The sequence below is a fragment of the Leopardus geoffroyi genome, chromosome A3 (genome assembly GCF_018350155.1).
Source record: "Leopardus geoffroyi isolate Oge1 chromosome A3, O.geoffroyi_Oge1_pat1.0, whole genome shotgun sequence".
Classification (NCBI taxonomy): domain Eukaryota; kingdom Metazoa; phylum Chordata; class Mammalia; order Carnivora; family Felidae; genus Leopardus; species Leopardus geoffroyi.
In genome coordinates this window covers 81,268,166-81,293,301 of record NC_059336.1, presented here as the reverse complement: position 1 = coordinate 81,293,301, position 25,136 = coordinate 81,268,166, and the positions used below count along the sequence as shown (strand labels likewise).

At 35.7% G+C, this 25,136-nt stretch overlaps 1 protein-coding gene across 5 annotated transcripts in view; it reads left to right on the top strand.

Moving 5' to 3' along the window:
* Window positions 1-25,136, top strand: part of LOC123580849 (WD repeat containing planar cell polarity effector) — a 387,009-nt gene that overhangs the window by 76,140 nt on the left and 285,733 nt on the right. For 4 of the 5 annotated variants that reach the window (XR_006703493.1, XM_045446220.1, XM_045446221.1 and 1 more), the window contains 5 exons: window positions 11,050-11,134; window positions 14,900-14,947; window positions 15,795-15,845; window positions 17,375-17,445; window positions 17,735-17,794. Coding sequence is in view for 4 of the 5 variants with exons in the window: in XM_045446220.1 (XP_045302176.1) it covers window positions 11,074-11,134; window positions 14,900-14,947; window positions 15,795-15,845; window positions 17,375-17,445; window positions 17,735-17,794 (291 nt within the window). In the remaining variant the exon portion in view is untranslated. Of the gene's footprint in view, window positions 1-11,049; window positions 11,135-14,899; window positions 14,948-15,794; window positions 15,846-17,368; window positions 17,446-17,734; window positions 17,795-25,136 lie in introns of those variants that run through there. The other variant, XM_045446223.1, reaches the window with a different exon arrangement.

Sequence of the window (25,136 nt, the reverse complement as noted above, 5' to 3'; positions counted from 1 at the left end):
GCAAAAAGTAGAAACAGAATGTACATTGAGGAAATGGTTAAGTAAATTATGATCACTATCCAATGAAACATCTTACATCCATCTTACATTGTATTAAAAAATAGGGATGTACTTCTGGATCTGGGTGAAACATTAAGTTGTCTTCCTTCTCTGTCAGGTGTACAGTTTTTAAACTATTAGTGACCTTTCAAGTCTTCTGAAAACAGCGTGGCAGTATGTGCGTGGTCCATAGCACAGAACGAGCAGCATCTAATAACAGTTTCCATTGTAGAATGTTTTCAGATACTTGAATAAATCCAATCTTTAGTTGAGGAAAGTAACCCAAACAATGAAGTCAATCTGTGTATGTAGATAGAGAATATCCATGCTGTGGTGTTCAGGTGAAAAAAGGAAATGGTATGTATTGTAAAATCTTGTCTTTACAAAAACACAAAGGAAGTAAGTATGGGTATGGACACACTGTAAGCATATCAAGAAACTCTGGAAGGCCACATGCCATACTGTGCAGTGGCTCCTTTCACAGTGGAGAGGGCAGCTGGGAGGAGAACATACTCATTTTAACATCAAATATTTCCATATTTGTATTTTTTAAAACAATAAGCATGCATTACTATTGTAAATTTAAAATGGATTTAAAAGTTTCTCTATTTTTTGTATACTTTTAGGTTGTATAGTTTGTTTTAGAAATAAGGACTTTTTTTCATTTTTTTAAAGTCTATTGATTTATTTAAAAAAAATTTTTTTAATGTTTATTTTTAAGAGAGAGGGAGACAACGTGAGTGGGGGAGGGTCAGAGACAGAGGGAGACACAGAATCTGAAGCAGGGTCCAGGCTCTGAGCTGTCAGCACAGAGCCCAACACGGGTCTCGAACCCATGAAACATGAGATCATGACTTGAGCCAAAGTCAGATGCTTAACTTACTGAGCCACCCAGGCACCTCTAAAGTTTATTTATTTATTTTGAGAGAGAGAACATGAGTGGGGAAGGGATGGAGAGAGAAGAAGAGAGAGAATCTCAACTAGGCTCCACAGTGACAGCTTGGAGCCTGACCAGGGTTCAATTTCACGAACTATGAGATCAAGACCTGAGCCGAAATCAAGAGTCTGACACTTAACCAACTGAGCTACCCAGGTGCCCCAGAGACAGTGTTTTCAATACACTGCTTTGTGCTTTTTTATTTTGCTTTTACCATATAATTTCTTGGTGTTGTTTGTTAAATCTAAAATTTCATAAGTTTGAGTATTACCTTTTAGCATTTATTGAATACTTGCAATGGCTGCTCATTAGCAAATAAATATGTCCTGAATATTTATACTTAATATTTAGGTTAAAAAAGTGTTCTAGACTTCTGAGCTCATCAAATCTTTATATCCTATGGAATAACACTTATGATACAATCTAGAAAAGATCTAGATACAGAAAAATAATTTAATAATAATAATTGAAGGTAAATGTCACTGAGGGAGCTAGAACATTTATGTGATAACTGCTGTTTGAATGAAATTAAAGGATAAAATTTTCAGTATTAATAGGCAATTAGTTATGCAATACCAACTAGTAATGCTCAGTGCTTTTCATCTTCAAAGCAGTATACAACATTAATTAATCCTTACAACGTTGTTGCAAATGTAGGTCAGTATCATTATCCTTATTTTTGTAAGTAGGGAAATTGAGGCAGAGAAGTTAAATGGTTTGGGGTAAGTCTGTCATAGCTAGATTAGAAATGAGGCATTTTGGCTCACAGCCCAGCATTCAGAGCAGTAGAACCACACCTTCCTTAGAAGACTTAATCTCTCTGCCCTTGATAAAACATTACTTCTCATTAAACTATATTGAGGTCATTTCTACGTTGAAATTCAGAAACAGGTTTGACCACTATATAGCCACTTAAAATAAAACACATATACCATTTTTTCTTCTCTTGTTTTCTTGACACGTTTGTTTGTTACTTCCTTCTTCCTTCCTTTCTTTCTTTCTTAATATTTATTTGTTTTTTAGAGAGCGACAGAGTGCGAGCAAGGGAGAGGCAGAGAGAGAGAGAGAGAGAGAGAGGGAGGCACAGAATCCAAAGCAGGCTCCAGGCTCTGAGCTGTCAGCACAGAGCCTGACATGGGGCTCAAACCCACAAACCAAGAGATCGTGACCTAAGTCAAAGTTGGACGCCCAACTGACTGAGCCAGCCAGATGCCCCTCTTTTCCTTCCTTCCTTCCTTCCTTCCTTCCTTCCTTCCTTCCTTCCTTCCTTCCTTTCTTTCCTTCTTTCTTTGACACTATACTGTCTTAATTTCTTTTTCATCATCTTCTTGTTGGAGAATTACCAAAATATCTATCCTTGGCTTTATTTTTGTTTTGGGATCTTACTCAGTGATTTTTAACTTTCTATTTATATAATCCCAAGATAGTTTTTGTACAGTCCAGGCCCCTTTTCTGTATTTATAGCTATCAGTTAGACATAACCGTATCTACTTTTATACCTTGAATTCCCACTGTGTCAAAAGTTCAGCTTACCTACATTGGCAAAACATGCTTCTTTTCTAGACTAACCTGTTTCTGTGTATGTTTTAATTCAAAATCTGCTCTTGAAACTAGAATAAACCAAGTGGGAACAGGTCTGTTTAGGGGGTTCTTGTAAACTGGGTGTAACTAAGAAAACTGATGTTTGTGAGTCCTTCACAGAGTGAAGACGCTGAATCACAGTATAAGGAAGAGGGACAGCCTGAGTTAGAAACTGAGGGGCAAGGGAAAAGTACTCAGGAAACTGAGTAGCCAGCCAAGTAAGTCAGTGGCTGGGCAGATTGAGGTGTGTGGGTTGAGTAGTTGAGGTAGTCAAGGGGAGAATGTACTGGCTCCCTTTTACCTGGCACATGACGATAGAGACATACCTGCTCAGTGGAAGCATGTTCAAGGCAAGGACCACTCTCTGTGCAGTAACCAGATTCCTATTCATTGGGGGTTATTCCAGATTCTTCCTTCTTTCTCGCTTCTACAATTCATTAGTCCCCATAGGATATTGACTCTTTCTTCAACAGATCAGTTGAATCTGTTTTTTTTTTTTTTTCTTTTAAGCTACTTTCCAACTGCCATCATCCCAAATCAAGTTCTTGTTACTGAATATTGGTGTTATTTCTTTTTCTATGTAGCTTTTCTAACAGGTTACTTGTATTCTCTTCCTCCACTCCGTCAATATTACCACCTATACAATAAATCTTGCAACAACAATTCTGATCTGTTGATTACTTTTTCTAGAATACCTTACCAGATCAGAAACTTGTCACTATTCCTCATTAGCTACCTAGCAGATGTGAAGTCCTGATGGCGACTACCTTAGCGGGGCCCTGATTTATCTCTTCTATTTGTGCACCAAACCAATTGCTTATTATTTCTCAAATAAGCCTTGCAACTTAAATTTTTGTATACTGTTCCCTCATTTTTATTTCTCTCCCTCTGTCAAATCTAACAATCCTCAGGGTAGCTGGGTGGCTCAGTTGGTTAAGCATCCAACTTCCCCTCAGGTCACGATCTCATGGTTCATGGGTTTGAGCCCTGTGTCAGGCTCTGCGCTGATGGTGTGGAGCCTGCTTGGAATTCATTCTCTCTCCCTCTCTCTTAGCCCCTGCCCCCCTCTCAAAATAAATAAATAAACACACAAAAAACTAACAATCCTCAATGCCCTTCTACTTTATTATCAAACTAGAGCACCTACTGAACACCCTTTGTTGCTAGATTAGCACTTACCATAAACTTCATGTTGTTTTTGTGGTTATTTTATCTGCTACATGGATACTATTTGATAGTAGAGATTCTACTTTGCAAATCTTCGTATATTGGACTCACAGTAAAATGCCATACACCTAAAGTGCTCAAAATATTGGTGACATTTAATTAATATAATTAATATCATAGGACTCTCTGAGGTACCAATGGTCTGGTGTTCCTAATGCTCTAGTCTTCTGTTGCAGTAGGTTCAATCCAAGCTAGAGGTCTCTATTTTGAGACCACTCTGCCCTTTTACACAAATGTTTTCATTGCTTAATTGTTTGGTTTAGTGTTAAATATTTCAAAATATTATTTTGAATCTTAATTTCTGGTAATGTGACATTGATTAATTATGTTCATGCATATGCTTAACAGGTATTATTAATGATTCTATGTTGATGCTTGACAAGAGATTACGGGGGAATATGCTGTGTTTCATGTAATTTGAAAATTGCCCAATGATACAGTTAACCAGTGGTTTATCTTAAATTTATGCTTTTTTAGTTGTCTTCATTTTTGTACATTTTGAATTGGTGAATAGATATTCCTCAGAAAGTCTGTTGGTAATAAATAGCAGGTATACACTCTAAGTTTATGCCCAACAAAGATTCCCTTAGGCTCTCTGAGGTATTGTGCTGATAACACATTTATTTTAAATGTCTTGTTGGCGCCAGGTATCATTTATCTTTGTTAAACTAGAACAGTGTCTTCTATTTGTTAATTCTTTCCTTTCCCATCATGTTTTACATTAGGGGTTTATTTGCCCTGAAGCTTCCTGTTCTTCCCAAACCAGTCAAAATAGCTGACTTCAGAAACCAGGAAGACAAGTATTTTGCAGATTTATTTAGTGGCAAGTAATCTGTACCTCTAAAACATAGTTTTTCTTTTTCAAAAGAAAAATTATCAAAAGTAAAGCAAGTTGCAGTGTTTTAACACAGCTGTTTTTATTTTGCATGTTACTTTCTTAAAATTTAGTCTATATGGTAAAAATTTTCTTAAGGCAAATAAATATTGATTTATTACAATGTAACCAGTTTTGAAGGGAAGGCTTTAAACTTTTTAAAAATGGAAGTAAAAAGTAAGAAGGCTCTCTAGGATCCTCTCACCACTTTGTCCTCAAAATTTGGTGTCATAGGGGTACCTTTGTGTCTCAGTTGGTTAAGTGTTTGACTCTTGATTTTGGCTCAGGTCATTATCTCATGGTTTGTGAGATTGAGCCCCACATCGGGCTCTGAACTGTCAGAGCAGTGCCTGCTTGGGATTCTCTCCCTTTTTCTCTGCTCCTCCCCTGCTCGCTTGTGTGCACTATGAATGAATGAATCAATATTTGGACTGTCATAGATTCTGCCTCTACAGCAGAACAATCATCTAGATTTAGGTCAAGATTAATTTAAATCATGCTGCTTATTCTCTCATGGAGATCGCAGGTTTAGGTTCAGGATGGGCTCCTGGGGCATCTGGGATGGTCATCAACTACCTTACAGAATTTAAGTAGAAAACTGTAGAAATTTAAGTTATTTTAACATAAAAATTATGGGCATTTTGTTGTTGTAAAGGTTTTTCCTTTTTCTTTTCATTTGGATTATTATTTGTTATATTTTTTACTAAATCATTTTTTTTCACATAACCCCTTAAATGGCTACTTTTGTTCTAGCTCTAAATCGTGCATTGGATTTTACTCCGAGAAATGGACAAGGGCACTGAATAGGGACAGCATTTCTCAGCTAACTTTTTAAGGCACTCCCTATTTCTCTCCCTTTTTAATCTCTGCTCACACCCCAATCCCACAATGCAGAATCCATCATTCTTCTGAAATTCTTTTCTTACCCTCCTTTAAAACAACTATTTATGCACTAATACAGTATTTGAATAATACAAGCTCAGTCTTGACTACTTCCTCCAGGCAATTTTTCAAATGAGGAAATTACCAGCATTCCTTTTAACTGGTGACATTCTTAAGATGCAAGACGTTTAAAGGTCTGTATCTTTTAAAGAACCTGCACAGTGTAAAGATGGCAAGACATCTTGAGGGCTAAAAAAGATAATGACTTGGTCCCCTCTCACTGTGCCCATGTAGTTATTGTAGATTTTTATAAACTTGTTTTATTTACTCCATTAATTCTTTTTAGTTTTATATGGTCTTATCAGCAGATATTTAAAGTTCAGGGGAAAAGAAGGATGAATAACCCATATTTGACTATCTTTGGCCTACCTGCTAGGGTATGACTCCTGCAAAGCCTCCTTAATTGTATGTATTTTGGGGAGTCTGCAGGGGTTGTCACATGTGCTCATAAACAAGTACAATCATTTACTAATGGGCATTGGTTATTTTCTTCTCACTTGCCTCACCCAACTATTTGTTAGGCTTTCTCCATCACCTGATTATTGCTGTTTCTCCAGGTGGTATGGATTACTCCTTGGCCACCATGTCTACTTTTGCTGGGGTGGATCCCATTTTGTCTGGATCCCACACTTTTGTTGACTATGTTTATCCAAATGGCTGCCAGGCCTGCTTACTTTCTGCTGGGTGTCATCCTCTACAGCTAGCTGGGTATCATCCTCTACAGCTATTGCCCTAAACCAAATGTTCCACAAAGGGGTCCTTTGTTTTTATTTATTTATTTATTACAATTTTTTTTTTTTTTTGAGAGAGAGAGAGCTTGTGTGTGTATACACATGTGCATGCTTATGAGCAGGGAAGGGACTGAGGGAGAGGAAGGGAGGGGGGAGAGAGAGAGAGAGAATGAATGAATGAATGAATGAATGAATGAATGAATCTTAAGCAGGTTCCACACCCAGTGTGGAGCCCAATGCAGGGCTAGATCTCACGACTGTGAGATCACGACCTGAGCTGAAATCAAGAGTCAGTTGCTTAATCTACTGAGTCATCCAGGTGCCCCCAAAGGGGTCCTTTATAAAGCAGAATGCCCCTCTCTTCCTTTGTCCTGTATTTTTTAGTGGGAAATAATATCAATACAAATTGATAATATTTATGTATCAGAGCATTTTGAGAACTAGGGCATCTTTCTCAGTGTTCCCACTCCATTGGGACTAGACATGAATCTTTGGTACTGACCTACCTGGAAGACAAGTCCAGATCATAGGCTCAAACCCATACGATTCTCAGAACTTCTCCTTATGTCCAAATACAAAGGGTCACAGGCTTTGTTTGCATTTGACATTTGAAGCTCTCCATGGACCTCATTTTGCTTGTTCTCCCCCAAATTCTGTAATTTCTGAGTACTATAGGAGTTTCAAACTTAGTAAAAATATGGACAGTGGATCTGTTGGTTTTCAAGTTAAAAGCATTCCTGCTTCTTAGAAATGGCCAATGTGAATTACAAGGAAAAGTATTCTTTTCTCTCCATTTCTGCTATTAGGGAAAAGTTTTGACAAATTCTTTATTATTGAATTGACTTAAATTGGAAAAAAAAAGCAGAGTTTCAAGTGCAGTCTTCTTTTGATATATAAGTAAAGGTGTGGCCTTTTTGGCTTTAGCTGTAAAACTTTATATTTAATTTGCATAATAAAACTTTTTTATGTATCTAATAACAGCTAAATTTCAGCCTTGTCTTTGTCTACATTGTCATAAATCCTAATTATTGGTGTCTGAATAGACACTAAATTGAAGAATGTGAATTTTTATTTTCTAGTGTAGTCTAAAAGTTGTGACCTTTGATACTTAATATCAGAAGAAATATGCTCCTGTTTCATCACATCCATTCTTCTCTGTTCCCGGTGAAATATTAACCCATTTGCATGTCCTAATCCAAATACTTTCTCTTGTGTAGAAACTTCTCTACAGATACATGTTTTTCTTTCATAAAACCCCTATTGTACTCTGTACTTAGGAGTACAGAGTTTTATTCATTTATTCATTTAATTCATTTCACCTTGTGAAATTACTGTCTAAGGTCAGAGATTGTATGTAACATACTCCTTGTGTTTTTTTCATATAAATTTGCATAGTGCTAGACATACAGAGTAATAGCAGTAGCAGCAGCAACAATGGCAACAATAAATTAATTGAATAAAAGTGCCCTTGAGATAGTCCCTGAGGTAGGTACTTTATTATGGCCATTTTATATCTTGGGGAACTTAGAGAAGCTATGTCAGTTTTCCAAGTTAGCTAGTAAACTGAGAAGTTAGAATAAGAAACCAGGCAGTTAGGGTCTAGAATATACTCATTAAGCTTTCTAAATGCAAGTAAATATTTATTTAATTTATTAGCTGTTTCTTTAAACCAATATTCTAGACCTCACCCATCCAAATGAGAAGGGTGCAGTTTACATATTCTAAAACAGTAAGTATTTTGGTTTTTAAAAAAGTATACCGTAAAGTAATCCTGAAATGAGCCTCATAAAACTAACTGAAAACAATTCCAAAGAATATGGCTTTGGAAATATTTTAAGTAATAGTAGCCTCACTAGAGTCACTCCCAAGGAGACAACTCTGCAAGATAGAGTTCAGTTGAATTGAAAAAGTTGTAATTAGCTTAATACCACTTTTTCTGTACTGCCTACTGATAAGGAACTTCATCCTCTTTCATAGCTCTTCTACCCCATACCTACATACAGTGGCAGCCAGCTTCTGGTGACAGCTGGGCAGCTCTGGGGATTGAAGGGTCCTTTGTTCTATCTCTAACCTTTTTAAGGCACTTCAGTACACAGAAGAGAGTGAACTCAGATCAGTCCAAACATTTCTATTATTTTTATAGTCTGTTTCCTTGTTACCCTTTGCAATTGCATTTTTCTATCACTTTCTTTTTCTTTTTTTTTTTAAAGTTTATATTTTGAGATAGAGAGTGCGAGCAGGGGAGGGGCAGAGAGAGAGAGAGAGAGAGAGAGAGAAGAGAAGAGAATCCCAGGCAGGCTTCGCGCTCTCAGCTTGCGGCTCCATCTCACGAACCTCGAGATCATGACCTGAGCCGAAACCAAGAGTTGGATGCTTAACCGACTGAGCCACCCAGGCGCGCCTTCTGTCACTTTCTACCATGCATTTTAATCTACTGCCATGCCTGGGATATGCCATCCTTGTACTCAACACTACTACCTATTCTCCCTCCCACCCTTCTAGATAGCCCGATACTATAGAGTGCTCTGGTTTCAAGCACAGATTCTGGAGCCAGTCTGCATCTATTCAAAGTCTGCCTCAGCTAACTGCTGGCTATGTGACTTCTCAGTCCCTCAGTTTCTTCATTATAGGAGTAATAATTGTACTACTTCAAAGGGTAGCTATGAGGCTTAAATAAGTTAATACATATATAATGTTTAGAACAATGCCTTTCATGAGGTATTTAGCGAGTATTGCCTGTTGCTATCATCATCATTTTCTTTATTATCATTTAACTGGTGAAATCCTATGCATCTTTGATGCTCTGCTGACATTTCACAACTTCTCTGTAGCTTTTTCAGAGCCCCACTGTTCCAGGCAGGCTTGGCCCTTATTTTATGCTGCCATTGTTCACTTTGCTGTTTCAATATTGGCACACTGCATCTTGTTATCTGAACATGCATCTATTCCTTGATTATTAATACATTGAGGTCAAATGTAAAGGTAAAGGAAGGATGAAAGAAGTTTCTACTATGTCTAAAATTATTTGGGGTTATCACCCTTATGAATAATATGGGAAATGTTTTTAGTCACCCCTAATGTTAAAGAAGCTGGGAGCTTTTTCCTGTGTCTACAAAAGTCATAAATATTTTTCAGACTTTCTTTGTTATTCAGAATTTTATTGGAAAGAGCATCTTTTGTGATCTCTGTAAAGAAGATACCAATAGTTTATGTATTTCTAATACATAGTGAACTATCCACATAGTGTAGTACTGTATGTATTTCTAAGCAAACATTTGGAAGTTAAATAAATTTCTTTCAAATACTTGTAAAATGTTGACTTTTTTTCTCATTCATATTGGTCTTCCTCCAATTAGTCCAAATTAATGGGGTTCTCCTTCATGAAAAAGTATCAGTAATAACCATCACTAGCTCTTGATATTAAAAATGGGAGAAATACTCCATGTACTCTTTTGTTATCTTGTTTTTTTTTTTTTTCTAATGTAATTAGAGTAGAATACTGTATCTGGGTCTACAGTGAGATGCAGATTAACAAACTAATCTGAACATTCACTACTGTGGTTTCACACATTTACCTTTAAGTAAATATTTTTTGTAATAGTAACTATATACCATTTACTTTGCAAATTCCACTTTATTATTATTTTTTTAACATTTATTCATTTTTGAGAGACAGAGCGTGAGTGGGGGAGGGGCAGAGAATGAGACACAGAATCTGAAGCAGGCTACAGGCTCTGAGCGGTCAGCACAGAGCCTGATGAGGGGCTCAAACTCACAGACTGCGAGATCATGACCTGAGCCTGAAGTCCGACGCTTAACTGATTGAGCCAACCAGGTGCCCTACAAATTCCACTCTTAATTAGCTTGTTTGTATGTGGGAGATGATAAATATTTGCTTTGTATATTAAAAATACAATACAAAATGTGTTTATATGTAATAATTACCTAACAGATATTTCCTTTTCTTTTTTTAAATAAATATTTTATTTATGTTTAAATTCTTAAAATTTTAAAATTTTATTTAAATCCAATTTAGTTAACATATAATAATGCAATAATGATTTCAGGAGTAGAAGTTAGTGATTCATCACTTAACATACAACACCCAGTGCTCATCACAGCAAGTGCCCTCATTAATGCCCATCACCCATTTAGCCCATCCCCCCCCCATGCAAAGCCCTCTAGTAACCCTGTTTATTTTCTGTATTTAAGAGTCTCTTATGGTTTGCCTTCCTCTCTGTTTTTATATTATTTTTGCTTCCCTTCCCCTATGTTCATCTGTTTTGTTTCTTAAATCCCACATATGAATGAAATCATATGATATTTATCTTTCTCTGACTTATTTCACTTAGCATAATACACTAGTTCCCAGATGTTTCCTTTTCTTAAAAATGTTCTTAAAATGCTTAAATATGAAATAATTCTAAATATACTCAGAGCCTTAAAAATCAAACAAGTTACTGAAGATTCAAACATATATTTTCATGTTATCACATTTCTCAATGAGATGACATACTACATTTAGGAAGAGTGTATTTTTTTTTTCCTAGAGTTTATTTCTTGATGGTTAACCAAGGGTACATTAAAATATGTTTATTCTAATGGGCCATATCTCAAATATCAGTAGTGTCAGATGATTCTATTATTTTTCTAAGAGATCTTGGTTTTATTGACAATGGAAGATAATTGGCATTTCTTTTTAATTATTTTTTAAACAGGACGGAGATTTCTTCTGCCTTCAGATGTCTTTCTGCTTGACTGAACTGCACCTGTGGTCTTTGAAGAATACCTTACACATTGGGGGTAAATGATCTCTGGATTAATTTCAGTCATTTTCAAATATAAGTTACAATGTTATAAGTAAGTACTAGCAAAGATTAGAGTTTAGATTCTTCTGCTGGAGTTGCATTATTTTTTTTATACTTAGTGAAAAATTGGCTAATGAAAAAAATAATTATTTTTAGTTACTCTGAATAAGTTATTTTTTCAATTTGAGTTAGATTTTCTGTTGTGAAAATTATATTGGTCTAATATTTGTTTCCGTTTAGGAGATATACATGTTCAATTTTTTCCTGGGATTGTTCCTAATGACTGACTGATATTCATAAATATTTGTAGGCTAACTAATGGTAAAGGTATTTCTATTTGATATTAAGATAACATTTCAGGGGTGCCTAGGTGGCTCAGTTGGTTAAGCATCCAACTCTGATCTCAGCTCAGGTGTTGATCTCAAGGTCATGAGTTCAAGCCCCATGTTGGGCTCTGCACTGGGCGTGAATCCTACTTAAAAAAAAAAAAAAAAGGTAATATTTCAAGCATACAGCTAAGGTGTACAATTAATTATATTCATGTTCTTTGGATTTCTTTGCTCCATACTCCCAGCACCGAGCCCGACATGGGGCCTGATGTGGGCTCGATTCCACAAACCCGTGAGACCATGACCAGATCCAAAATCAAGAGTCTGACACTTAACTGACTGAGCCACCCAGGTGCCCCAAAAGAGAAGATTTTTTAAAAGACATTTCCTAACAATACATACTTTATCCCATAATACTAATAAGCATTGTTAAAACACACATTACTCCTGTCTTTCATCCTCAAAATTTTTATTTATTTTTTAACTTTTGTGACCTTAACAGTTTTGAAGATTTTATGCCAATTATTTTATAAGAGGCCCCTGTATTTGGATATGTTTGAAGTTTTTTTTTACAAATCTGAAGTTTCAGATTATATATGTTTGATGTGAATATCCCAGAAGAGGTGTTGTATTTTCAGCACATCCTAATTGGGTGGTGTACAATTTCAATTTGTGTCTTTATTGATAATGTTTATGATCATTAAGATTGTGTCTGGTAGTATTCTCCACTGCAAAGTTACTTTTCTTTTGGAGTTAATTAGTATTTCATAGGGAGATATTTTGAGATTATGTAAATGTATTGTTTCTTATTAAACTTTAAGTATATTTATTACTTATCCCTGTGGACTCAGGTTTCCTATTCAATGGTTCTAATCCATTACTATCATTATTTATTTTGATATTTAAATTGTTTCTGATGTGGCCAGTGGGACCCCACTCAAGCTGAGTCTATGTCTTTGTGACAGGTCCCTATCAGTATTTAAACATTTCCATTCTTTCTGGCACAACAGAAAGATTCCCTAGCGTGCTGGAATCAGTTACTTCTCTAAGTAGCTTGGTTCCTTTTAGAGGGAAGTGGTATCTAGAAGTCAACGGTGCTGTAGGTATGCTTATTGCTATTGGAGTATCATTTTTACTAGGCTCTCAGTGGGCAGAGCCTAGGGTATGTATGTATGTACATATATTTACATCTATATTCATTTTTGTATCTATCTCTATTGACAATCAATTCTAATCTACCAGCAGAGGGTTCATTCTAATTTTCTCCCTTTCTATATTTGTATTTCTCTTCTCTGACAGTGAGAAACCTGGGACTCCCATATCTTTTCTTACTTAATATGTATGCTTACTGTATGCACTCAGTCTTCTATCTTGGTGGGCATTCCCTCCCTATGTGGATGCCCTTCTCATTTCACATTGGTTCTGACATACCATGTTGGGCTCTTCCCATATGTGGATGTCTTCCTCACCTAGACACCCACATTTGGCCATTGCCCCATGTGAATGTCCTTCGGTGAAAAGGACACCTGTGGTTCTGATACACTGTCAGCCTGACATTCTGCATGGACACCTTCCTCATCCAGCTTAGGCTCTGATTGGGTTTTGACAGCCTACTCTGGGTCAGATGCAGAATTCGGGGTTCTTGGGGTGCCTGGCTATCTCAGAAGAGCATGTGACCCTTGATCTCCAGGTCATGAGCTGGAGCCACATATTGGCTATAGAGATTACTTAAATAAATTTTTTTTAAAAAAGCTTAAAAAAAAATAAGAATTCAAGGGCCTTTATGGTCTTCATAGTTCTGTTCTAGAGTTATAAATATTTGGCTGCATCTAATGATGGAATATTATATGAGGACACATTGCCCATGTAAATAATGCTTATGGTTCTTAGATTTTAAAAAAGCCTACCTTTTTATTGAAAGCCTACCTTTTTATATATATTGAAAAGTATAAAGATCATAAGGGCATATTTTGAACTATCAAAAAATGAACATGCCCATAAAATCACTCAAGAAATAAAATATTATCAGTATCTTAGGAGCCCTACTTATAACCTTTCCCAGTCACCCCTTATTAAATATTTTTAATCTAAATAATAGAAGTAAGCCTCATTCTTTTTTTTTTTTTTTTTTAATTTTTTTTTCAACGTTTATTTATTTTTGGGACAGAGAGAGACAGAGCATGAACGGGGGAGGGGCAGAGAGAGAGGGAGACACAGAATCGGAAACAGGCTCCAGGCTCTGAGCCATCAGCCCAGAGCCCGATGCGGGGCTCGAACTCACGGACCGCAAGATCGTGACCTGGCTGAAGTCGGACGCTTAACCGACTGCGCCACCCAGGCGCCCCCATTCTTTAAAATTATATGTCTCTGTGCGCATGGCTGGCTCAGTCAAAAGAGCAGTCTCTTGACCTCAGGGTTGTAAGTTCGAGCCCCATGTTGGGTGTAGAGATTACTTAAAAATAAAATCTTAAAACAAAAATTATGTGTTCCACTTAGTGGCATGGTAAATAGAATGGAGCTTTAATAAGTACACAGGATTGAATATTTTTAACAACTCTATTTAAAAAATTGGCTATAGCTGTAATACCTCTTTTGAAAGTTTCATTTAGTTTGAGAAAGTTTGGAGCAGTCAGTCACTAGGGGGCAGCCTGTACTGCTTCCACTTCTTCAGAAACAGTTGCATTCTTTTGTTAGTAACTAGAATTATTTTGCATGGAGGGAAACAAATGTTAATTCAAAGGAAAAATATTTCACTATTCACATATAGGAACAAAATGGACACAGTTATTTTGTTTTCCTGTAATTCAGTTGCAAAGACAGAGTCCTTGGTTAAATCACTCTAGGAAGCCTTGCTTTGCTTTTTAGTCCCAGGAGAACATCTGAATTTGAATGCATTTGGAAGGTTTTTTGAATCTAAACGAGCTTCAGGTAACTTACCCATGCTTTCCTCTAATTTTCTTTTTCTCCTGCAAATTTCCCCCAAGCACTGTACTAGATTCAAGCTAAACTGGAGAAAAACAAGCAACAACTCAGAATCCAACAGGGCATTTCCATCCACTAATTTCATATGGCGTTGCTTAGTGGCAGTTCCTTTTGGTAGCACCCTGTGAAAAATATCAGAGGAAGTATGAAAGAGAAAAGTTGGTCTTATGATTTCAGTTTTTTACTGCTCCTTTCCTCATGCCCTTCCAGTTTTGTGTAAATCTTTTCTAATTAGATTGATAAACCTTCCAGTTCCCACATATCCCTGGAATAGATGAACGCATATACTTTTGATCTTATTTATTTCTAGTAACATAAAAAGATGGTTTATGTCCTCCTTCCTGCCTACCCACTCCCAACCCCAATCCTGACATATATATAGCTTGGTTTGGCTTCTTATTTCCCAGAACTTCTTATCACAATCTAATGTTATTTCTTCTTTTCTATAGATAGAGACATAGGGATCTACCAGTATTATGACAAGAAAGACCCAGCAGGTAAAGTATCTATTCTATACAACTAATTTTTATAAATGAAATATTTTAAACTGTAAAATACTGACCATTAAAAAAAAACCCTTTTTTGAGCATTAGGTAAATTGTAAAATTAAAAAAAAGTCATTTTAGTCCTTTAAAAAAATGTTGAGGTTGATATCTGTTCTGTATAAAATAAAGCAATATTGAGAAAATGCTGTAGAAGAACATGAAAATGTTCATTTTACTGCCGATCCGACTGATAACTGGACAGTCTATTCACGTTTATTTATCAGTGTCCCAGTAGAGGGCATTGTTAATGCGTGGGTCCCACTGGTGCTGGCCTCCCGGATCCTCACCTGATATCTGAAATAGGCATTTCTGAGTGAATGATCAATTTTCTTTATCTGATTAATCCTGTTAATCCCAGAAGTTTCATGATGGGCCAAAAGGTCTTTGTAGCTAGTTACTTCCTGTTTTGGTCTCTGTTGAAGTGGTGCTGGGGTGGGCATCCTGTATGCTTAGCTTGGTGGTTAATAGGCTAGCTTCATGGTTCTGATGACAGACTGAAGCAGCTTCTATTCTGGACTCCGTTGCAGTTCTCTTCCCTATCTGATGAGATTGTGAGCTCAGGATATTGGCCCACCTGTTGTGTGATGTAAGCCTTTGCACTACAAATTTAAGAAATCCCTCTATGAAATGAAAACATCCACATTATGGCATTTTTTCACCTGCCTCTTAAAAATATAACATAACTCATTAATCTTAACAACGTGCATAATATACATTATATATGTGCATTTCAAAATACAAAGTATTAAAATTAAAATAACTTCCATTTTTATTTTCTTCCTTCTCTCTTCTGCCACAGTATCAGTGACAGAGCATGGTGACTTAGAAGAAAAGCATAAGCTGGCAGAATGTAAGCTTACTTTATATTTTTTTGTAATTATTATAAAACTGGAGTTTTAATATCCCTGAAGATTCAGTCTTAAAAATTTTTTTAAGCTTTCTGTACAAGTAGGAAATGTTACTCCCTCCAAATTTCTTTAATTGTAAATTCCCATTGTTGAGGTATATAAACATGAGAATTATATTTCTTAGGCACTTCTAATTCAGACCTTTGAAATCTCTGTCTAGTTTTGAACAAGATCTATGCTTGTGTGAACATAAACTTTCTTAATGAACCATATTTATATCATTTATTATATTTAAAGTAAGTATATCATATTTAAATTCTGATAATGTTTTATTATACATATCATGCCTAAATGATTAATACATATTACCCATTTTAAGAAAATAAAATTTGTAAAAAAGAACGAAAATTTGTAATGATTAATATTAGCATTTTATTCTTTCTAGCCTTATTTGTTCTCAGGTATATAAATACATTATATATGTAATTTGGCTACAATGAAATATGGTTTTGATGAGTGAAATTAAATATAATTTAAGTTTTATATATAATACAGGTAGAGCTGAAAATCCTACTTGTTCCCTTGTTTTAAATGGTCAAGCTGACATTTAATTTTTTAAATGCTGTATTAGTAGCTGCAACATCAATTTAAAACCTTGTACATATGCTCTATACATCATACATTATGTTTATAGAATGAAATTAATTTTCTGAAATAAGATACATAGTAATTCTGTAAAATTTAAATGACTATATATACTATATACACTATATATTATAGGAGGATGCATACAGAACATATGCACATATGTATAACTTTTATTTAGAATTATTATTTAGAACTCAAAGATGAATTTATTTTCCTGATGAAACAGATATCATTGTAATGATTTAACATGTTATTCTTTTAAGTAAACTATTTTTAGTTTGTCTTAAGCTAACATTGAGTTTCTACTAAAGAATAATTTTATCTTTTAATTAAATGCATTTAAAACAAAAAAAGGCTTATCATTATTGAATTGTGGTATAGCTTTTAAAGAGGATCATTTTAAATAAAAATGTTAATGGGTGATGTTTACTTTAAAATTTACATTCTGTGCATCATATTTTGTGTTATATTTCTTCCCTTGGTATATTCATTCACTCATAGGAATTTTTAGGTTTGAGAAGGCTACTTGAAATTTCTTTTGGATTGAACTTTTAATTATTCATGTGAAAAAGTTACTTCTCTGGCAAAGAGTTGGTCATTTACAATTAGGTACTAGATTCACAGGACAAGGAAACTTTCCCAGGGATTCTCTGAGCCACTCTGGTTGTCATCATAAAATTATGATCACCGAGATTGTTTTGTGGTAAAAATCCTGTTCCTATGACAAAGCTTTTGAAAAGACTGTTATTTGATGATGGAAATGAAGCCCACTTCCTCTCAATTAAGGAGGTGTTTTATTTTAATCCTCCCAAGGCACACTGCTCAGCAGTGTTTCCTTTTTAAATCATGTTTAACTAACTGTAGTACATGTTTCATTTGCCAGCACGAGATTATCCATGGACACTCAAAAATAGACGCCCAGAAAAACTTCGAGACTCACTCAAGGAGTTGGAGGTATCTTTCCAAAAGTTTCAAAAATGGCAACAAACAAATCTATTTTAAAACATCTTTCAACAGCTTTAATTTTCATAAAGGATCAACTCTCCTAGTGATGATAGCTTTGCTTTTGTCTAGTGAGGCGTTCCAAAACAGTTGCATCTTTGTGTGGCATGCTGATCTTTTTTTTGTTTTGTTTTGGACTTTTGCTTTTTTGGGTTTTTTTTGCTTGCGAATCAGAAACACTTTAACTGATAACAACAGTGTGTATAGCCAACTACATTGTCTCTTTTTCTGTTTCCTTCAGGAGCTGATGCAAAACAGTCACTGTGTGCTGAGCAAATGGAAGAACAAATATGTCTGTCAGGTAAAATGGTTTGACATGATTTTGCAGTGTTTAACCAGTGGAGCTGAAAACTATGCAGTAATTGGTATTCTTGTGTTATGATAGGTAATGGACAAAACCTTTTTAAGAGGGGATATTTCATAGTTTGAATTCTAGTCATTCTAGAACTAACATTAGACAGATTGACACAGGCCACCAGGCTGCCTCATTAGTCAGTATAGTTGTACTGACACTATAAATGCTAATAAAAATCTTTTTGGATGGTATATTTTGTTTCGATTTGTCTGAATGTTATATTAGATGTTTACTGGCATAGATTTAATCATATTTTTGAATGAAGATAAAACCATAGGGCAGAAGGTTTTTTGGCCTATCACTCTAGCAGGCATTTGTGAGTTCGATGCTTATGGAAGTCAACAAGTGGACTGGAGTTAGACCTAACATAACAAGACATTTGCTCTTATTTTTTGAACCTTCTAAATTGTGCCGTTTAATATCATAGCTACCAGTTACTGTGGCTATTTAAAAATAAATTGAGGGGCGCCTGGGTGGCTCGGTCGGTTAAGCGTTCGACTTTGGCTCAGGTCATGATCTCATGGTCAGTGAGTTCGAGCCCCGCGTCGGGCTCTGTGCTGACAGCTCAGAGCCTGGAGCCTGTTTCAGATTCTGTGTCTCCCTCTCTCTCTGCCCCTCCCCTGTTCGTGCTCTGTCTCTGTCTCAAAAATAAATAAATGTTAAAAAAATAAAAAATAAATAAAAATAAATTGAAACTAATTAGAATTAAATTAAAGTTGCACTACCCATATTTTAAGTGCTCAGTAGCCGCATATATCATATGGACAATATAGATACAGAACATTTCCATTACAGAAAGTTCTGTTAGCACAGTTTGGGCCTAGACAACAGGAGCTACATCTTGAATGGGTCTAGATTCAGGACATAATAATTAGTTGACCTTGGATCACAAAATAATGGACAAATTCCTCAACTTTGTTTATACACTTAAGAAATACTAGTTGCCTAGAAAAATTAGACTTGTTTATGATTAAAAGAATCATTAAGTTATATTCTACTCATACATGTAATTGAAGTTACATGAGTACTACTACTAATTATAACTTTTATGGAATTGAATATCCTGTGTGGATTTAAATACTGACTTGTTTATAATGTGATTTATTTTAGGTCTGACTACTCTTGTTTGAGGTTTAGGCCCATGGCTGTATCCATAAATCTACAACATTGAATTTATGGTTATTAGGAACATATCTTAACTGAATATTTGAATATGGGCTATCATTTCAGTGGAGTCTAATTTTTCCTCATTTTTTGTTTAAACTAGTCTACTTTTATTCACGAAGGTAACTATTTAGTTACCTCCTCAAATGGCATGAATTATTATTTTCCAGAGCATGTTTGCTAGGCTGAATTAATATTATTAGAAGCATAATACTTTTTAAATTTGATTTAGGAATGTATTCAAAGGGTGAAATTACATAAAAACTCATAATTCGTTTTCACTAAACTTTTAATCAGACTTTAAGACTTGAATACAAAATATGCTCCAGAAGGTTTTAAACTTAATACAACTCAAATTGTGCTTTTCAATGCCATTACTCACCTTAAAAGCAGGCTCAAAATTATTTGACTGGAGGGCAAGCCTACTACCTATAGTAAGAGGTGTGTCTTGTGGCCTCACCCTTACCATTGCACAGGGTAAGTTGGAACATGTCAGGCATCTTAAAATATGCAGTGAGGCATCCCAATAGGCAATCCTTTTTAAATAGACGTTATTGCATTTTAATTTTTAAGCAACTTTGTGTGTTTTGTATATAGGTGGAATCAGGAGAAGGACATCCCTCACTATTGAATTAATTCAATGCAGAAAAGGAATTTTCATGATAGAATATATATAAACTTCTGTAATTTACATCAAACTGACAATAGTGGTTTCTTAGGCTGTTGTACCAATGAGTCACTTTTAATATTTCCAATGGAGTTTATCCTTCTTTATGTTCTGTCATATTTTGTGGTTTATTTGTGTGATTGATAAGTTAAAATAGTCCTTTTAATACCAGCACATTCTTGATATGATGATCTATTTTAGTAAGATAACTTGACCTCCACCCTGCCCACTAGTCCAGATTGGTCCCCACATCTTTAGGGCCTTTGAGAGACCTCCTAACATTATCTGTCCTCTTCCTCAGTTTCTAAACAAGACTGTGAGCTAAGTCTTCTAAAAATATGTGTATGTGTGTTATCCTAAATATCTCTTATATTACAGTAAGTTAAAAATTTTGTGTTCAAGCTAAATTTTTAAAAGGATCCCCTTAACCTTTTATTAGTTGCAAAATAAGTGCTCCCCAAGCTACTCTAGGGTCCTCCTTTTTGTGTATTATCCAGTGTGGCGGCTCTAAAGATAACATGTGCTTAAATTTCTATTAGTAGTTTTCTCCATATATTTAGCCCTAAGATGGCAATAGTTGACCACGACATATTCTTAAAGAAGGGATGAAAAAACTCCCTCAATACCTTGGTGTTAATAAAGTTGAACTCTCAGTCTTTGACTGTGGCCACACCTCAACTGCTATAAATTTTTTACCTCCCAAAATGGCAAATTTAAGACTTATAGAATTTATCTTGGTTTTCTTCTTTTTAAGGGATCCTTATTTCTTCAGAAGGTCCAATTGTTTGGAAATTAGCAAGGCAACTACAGAAACATAAAGTATTTCAGAGGATACAGTTTGAGCTTGGATTTTCCCCTCTTTTGAATAATGAGATTTTATAGTTGTCATAAAAACCAACACTTAGTTCATGTTGTTGATCCAGTGACCTGTAAATTGTACCATTTAAAAATAATTCCCTCCACTTGCAAATTCAAATCGGTTTATAAATCAAGACTTACCTATATATATGTCTGTAGGAAAATTGTTTTTTAAAGTTGGTTTTTCAAACTAGGCCTATTCCTAGTTTGAAATGCATTTAAAAGTATGAGATGTAATTTATAGTTTTAAACTTTTTTTTTTTTTTTTTTTTCAACGTTTATTTATTTTTGGGACAGAGAGAGACAGAGCATGAACGGGGGAGGGGCAGAGAGAGAGGGAGACACAGAATCAGAAACAGGCTCCAGGCTCTGAGCCATCAGCCCAGAGCCCGACGCGGGGCTCGAACTCACGGACCGCGAGATCGTGACCTGGCTGAAGTCGGACGCTTAACCGACTGCGCCACCCAGGCGCCCCTGTAATTTATAGTTTTAGTTTTACTGGCTATCAAAATATTTCTCTCTCTTTTTTGGGGGCTGTCTTCTAAAATCATTTTATTTTAAGAAAGTGTTTAATAATTTCCAGCTTTGAATTTTTCTTTTTTTAAAAAAAAATTTAATGTTTATTTTAGAGAGAGACAGAGACAGAGCATGAGTCGGGCAGGGGCAGAGGGAGAGAGGGAGACACAGAATCCAAAGCAGGCTCTAGGCCCTGGGCTGTCAGCACAGAGCCCAACACGGGCCTCGAACTCACGAACCGTGAGATCATGACCTCAGCCGAAGTCAGACACTTAACTGTCTGAGCCACCCAATTGCCCCTCCAGCTTTGAATTTCTTAAACTGTTTTACAAACTGTTCATTTTACAAATATTTTACAAAGGGAATGATAGTTTCAGCATTAAGTGACTATTAAATTGTGTACCACTGTGGTGGAATTTTTCAATTCTTTAAATTATTGTGAGTCAAGTCACATTCATATTTGCAGGTTATTGCATAATTATTTAAAAGCAGTGTTATTAAGATAGATGTAAACTCACACATGTTGATTTTAGATTAAATTATTTGAATCGTGTATGTACAATCAACTACAAAAATATACAATATAGTCAGCTCTACCCTGATTTCTTTCTATAGCAGTTCTGCATTTCCAGGTACAATTTTAAAATGCCAAGAAAAGATAATTTTCTTTTTTTAGTTCTTGTAATGAATTACTTGCCATGCTATGTAAAAATACAAATTATTTTCTAAACCTATCACAGATAGATTGTGAGTTTATGGAACTGATTTTATCATAATTTTCTCAGTTATAGAATTGATAGCATCATTACCTGATCTTTCCTTTCATCCGATTGTATGAAAATCAGTTTGGTTTTCTCATAAAATAACAGTTGGCAAACCATGATGACTTTAAATTACAACTATTAGAAACAGCATATTACTTATATAAAACTTATCACACAATATTTATTGACTGCCACCATTATGGGATGCACTAAGGAAGTGTAAGATGTGGGCTGAGTCCTCAGTATAACCTAGTCAAGGAATATAGACACATGAAATCACTAAGACACTGATGAGTGCTAAGTTGTAGGATACCAAGTAAAAAGATAGTAAAGTTTAGAGGAAAGTAAAGTTTAGTAAAAAGATAGTAAGAGTTTAGAGAGAAGGCATAGAGATTAGCCTGGGAGTGAGATGTAGGATAAAACAGGAAAATTAGAGGCAGTCTGTATAAAGAACAAATGAGATGGGATAATTATTTTCTGGAAGCACCATGCCAAGGGGTTTCTGGACTTGAAGATGCTAAGCACAACTCAGTAGAAGTGAGGTGGCTAGACTGAGAATAAGGGGATTAAGTGAGAGTCTATATCTGGAATGATGAGATCTTCCTCAGCTCTTTCCCCTCTCTAGCAGCTAGGTATATGTCTCTGTGTAACCTGTTTAAAGGATCCTTCTCTGAAAAAAATATATTTTCCTTCCCTCCCTCCCCTCCCCTGCTGGCCCAGAGCAAAGGATACAAGTAACAAATTTGGTAGTTTCCTTTGAAAAGGTAGGTGTGCCAACCAATCTCCTTACAGTGGAGTTATAAGTTAATAAACCTGCCAATGCATAACAAGCTCCCAATAAATTTTTAAAGAGATTTACTTTTTTTTTTTTTTTTTTTAATTTTTTTTTTTTTCAACGTTTATTTATTTTTGGGACAGACAGAGACAGAGCATGAACGGGGGAGGGGCAGAGAGAGAGGGAGACACAGAATCGGAAACAGGCTCCAGGCTCCGAGCCATCAGCCCAGAGCCTGACGCGGGGCTCGAACTCACGGACCGCGAGATTGTGACCTGGCTAAAGACGGACGCTTAACCGACTGCGCCACCCAGGCGCCCCGAGATTTACTTTTAAATATAACCAGAGAGCTACAGATTATGATGCTTTTGAGGGAATTCTCCATCTGTAAATCTAAGATCTAGGAGTCTGAGTCTAAAACAAACAAAAGATAAAGAATCAGGGACAATGCAATAAACAGAAGTAAATTTGGGGATTTAAAATTAATCCCCACAGAGATGTAAGAGGAGATGTTGCATCTTTGAAACAATAATAGGAAGTTATTTTTAAGAAAGGGATATTTGGGAAAAGGAGAAGGAGCTCTTGGGAACTAAAAATATGACAGCAGGGGCACCTGGGTGGTCTAATCAGTTGAGTGTCTCACTCTCGATTTCAGCTCAAGTCATGATCTCACAGTTTGTGAGATGGAGCCCTGCGTCAGGCAGTGTAGAGCTTGTTTGGGATTCTCTCTCTCCCTCTTTACCTCTCTCTCTGCCCTTCCCTTGCTTGCATGCACTCTCTCAAAATAAACATTAATTAAACAAAATATGACAGCATAAATGGAAAAAAATACTAGAAGGATTGAAAGATTAAGTTGAAATGTCTCTCTAGCACAGACCACAATGACAAAAGGACATTTTGGTGAACAGTAGGCAATAGAAGATAAGGAAATTAGAGTATTAGGCCGGAAGGTTTAATATGTAAATAATTAACAGGAAACAGAAGGGAAGAAACAAAAAAATGATAGAAGAAAAATTCTAAGAACTGGAAGGTGCTTATTTCCAGTGTGAAAGAACTCAGTGACTGAAAAAAGATCAATATTAGAGGCCTATTTTGTGAATTTTAGAAAACCAAAGATGAAGAGAAGATCCAAAAAACTTTCAGAGGAGAAAAGAAAATAAGATACGTACAGAGGAATGGGAATCAGACTTCCCAACAACAACACAAAGACAAAACAGTGGGATGATGCTTTCAAAATTGTGAAGGGAAGAGATTTTTAGCCTAGAGTTCTATGTGTAGAATTCTAAATTGTCTTTCAAGCAGGGACATTTTCAGACTTGTTAGCTCTCAAAAAAATTTACCTACCGGGTACTTTTCTCAGGAAGTTATTGGAAGGTGTGCTATTCTAAAGCAACAGAACAAACCAAGAAACAAGACTTCTTAGGAAACAGAAGATCTTACATAAGAAAGAAGTGAAGAGAGGGTCCCTGGTCAGCTCACTCAGTTTAGCAGCCGACTCTTGATTTCGGCTCAGGTCATGATCTCATGGTTCATGGGTTCGAGCCCCACATAGGGCTCTGCGCTGACAGTGTGGGGCCTGCTTGGAGTTCTCTCTCTCCCCCTTTTCTCTGCGCCTACCCCACTTGCATTCTCTCTCGAGATAAATAAATAAATAAACTTAAAAAAGAAAAAAAAAAAAAAGTGAAGAGTAATCTTTAGGATGATAACTGTGCCTTAGACCTAGAGAGCAACTATTCCAAATTGGGGCAGGGGACAGAAGGTTCTACTAGGAATCTTGGAATGAGGGAAGAAAAGGAACTGATAAATCTAATATCTGATCTGATATAAAATTTTAAAGAATAATGGATAAGAGATAAAAGATACAAGAGAATTAAATCTTGATTCATGATAATAAGCAATCAATAGGTAGTGACTAAATAAAGAAATAACATATGGAAGACATTGATAATTGCTTGCCTAATATCTATTTTTCTTTATGAACAGACACTGTTGTTCCCAGTAGCAATGTGACCAGTTTAAAGTACTCAGTTACCCTGTTCCCCATGAAGTTGGAGGTGGCCATATGAAGTAGCTCTGGCCAAAGTAAGCAGAGGTCACCAGTAGGATCTACATGAAAGCTTATTAAAGGGGCCAGACTCAATCGTGAGGTGCCTTTTCAGCTTCTGTTCTTGGATTTCTTCTAGTCTGGATCTGAGATATGCCTGAGGGGCAGGGGGTCTGCTTTTGACCATTTTTTTTTCACTCAAGTCATTATATATATATATATATATATATATATATATATATATATATATATATATATATTTTGTATCTACCATATGCCCAATAGTATTCTCAGTGCTGAGGATACCAGTGAACAAAACAGACAAAAATGACCAATATTTCTGTTCTCCTGCAGTTTACATTTCCAGCAGGGAAATAGTAATGAAAATATTAATAAGTACAATATAGAGTATGTAAGAAAGTGAAAACTGTTAGGGAAAAATAATGCAAGAAAGATAGGAGATATGTGTGGGGGATGGTAGTGCATGATGGGCCTGATAT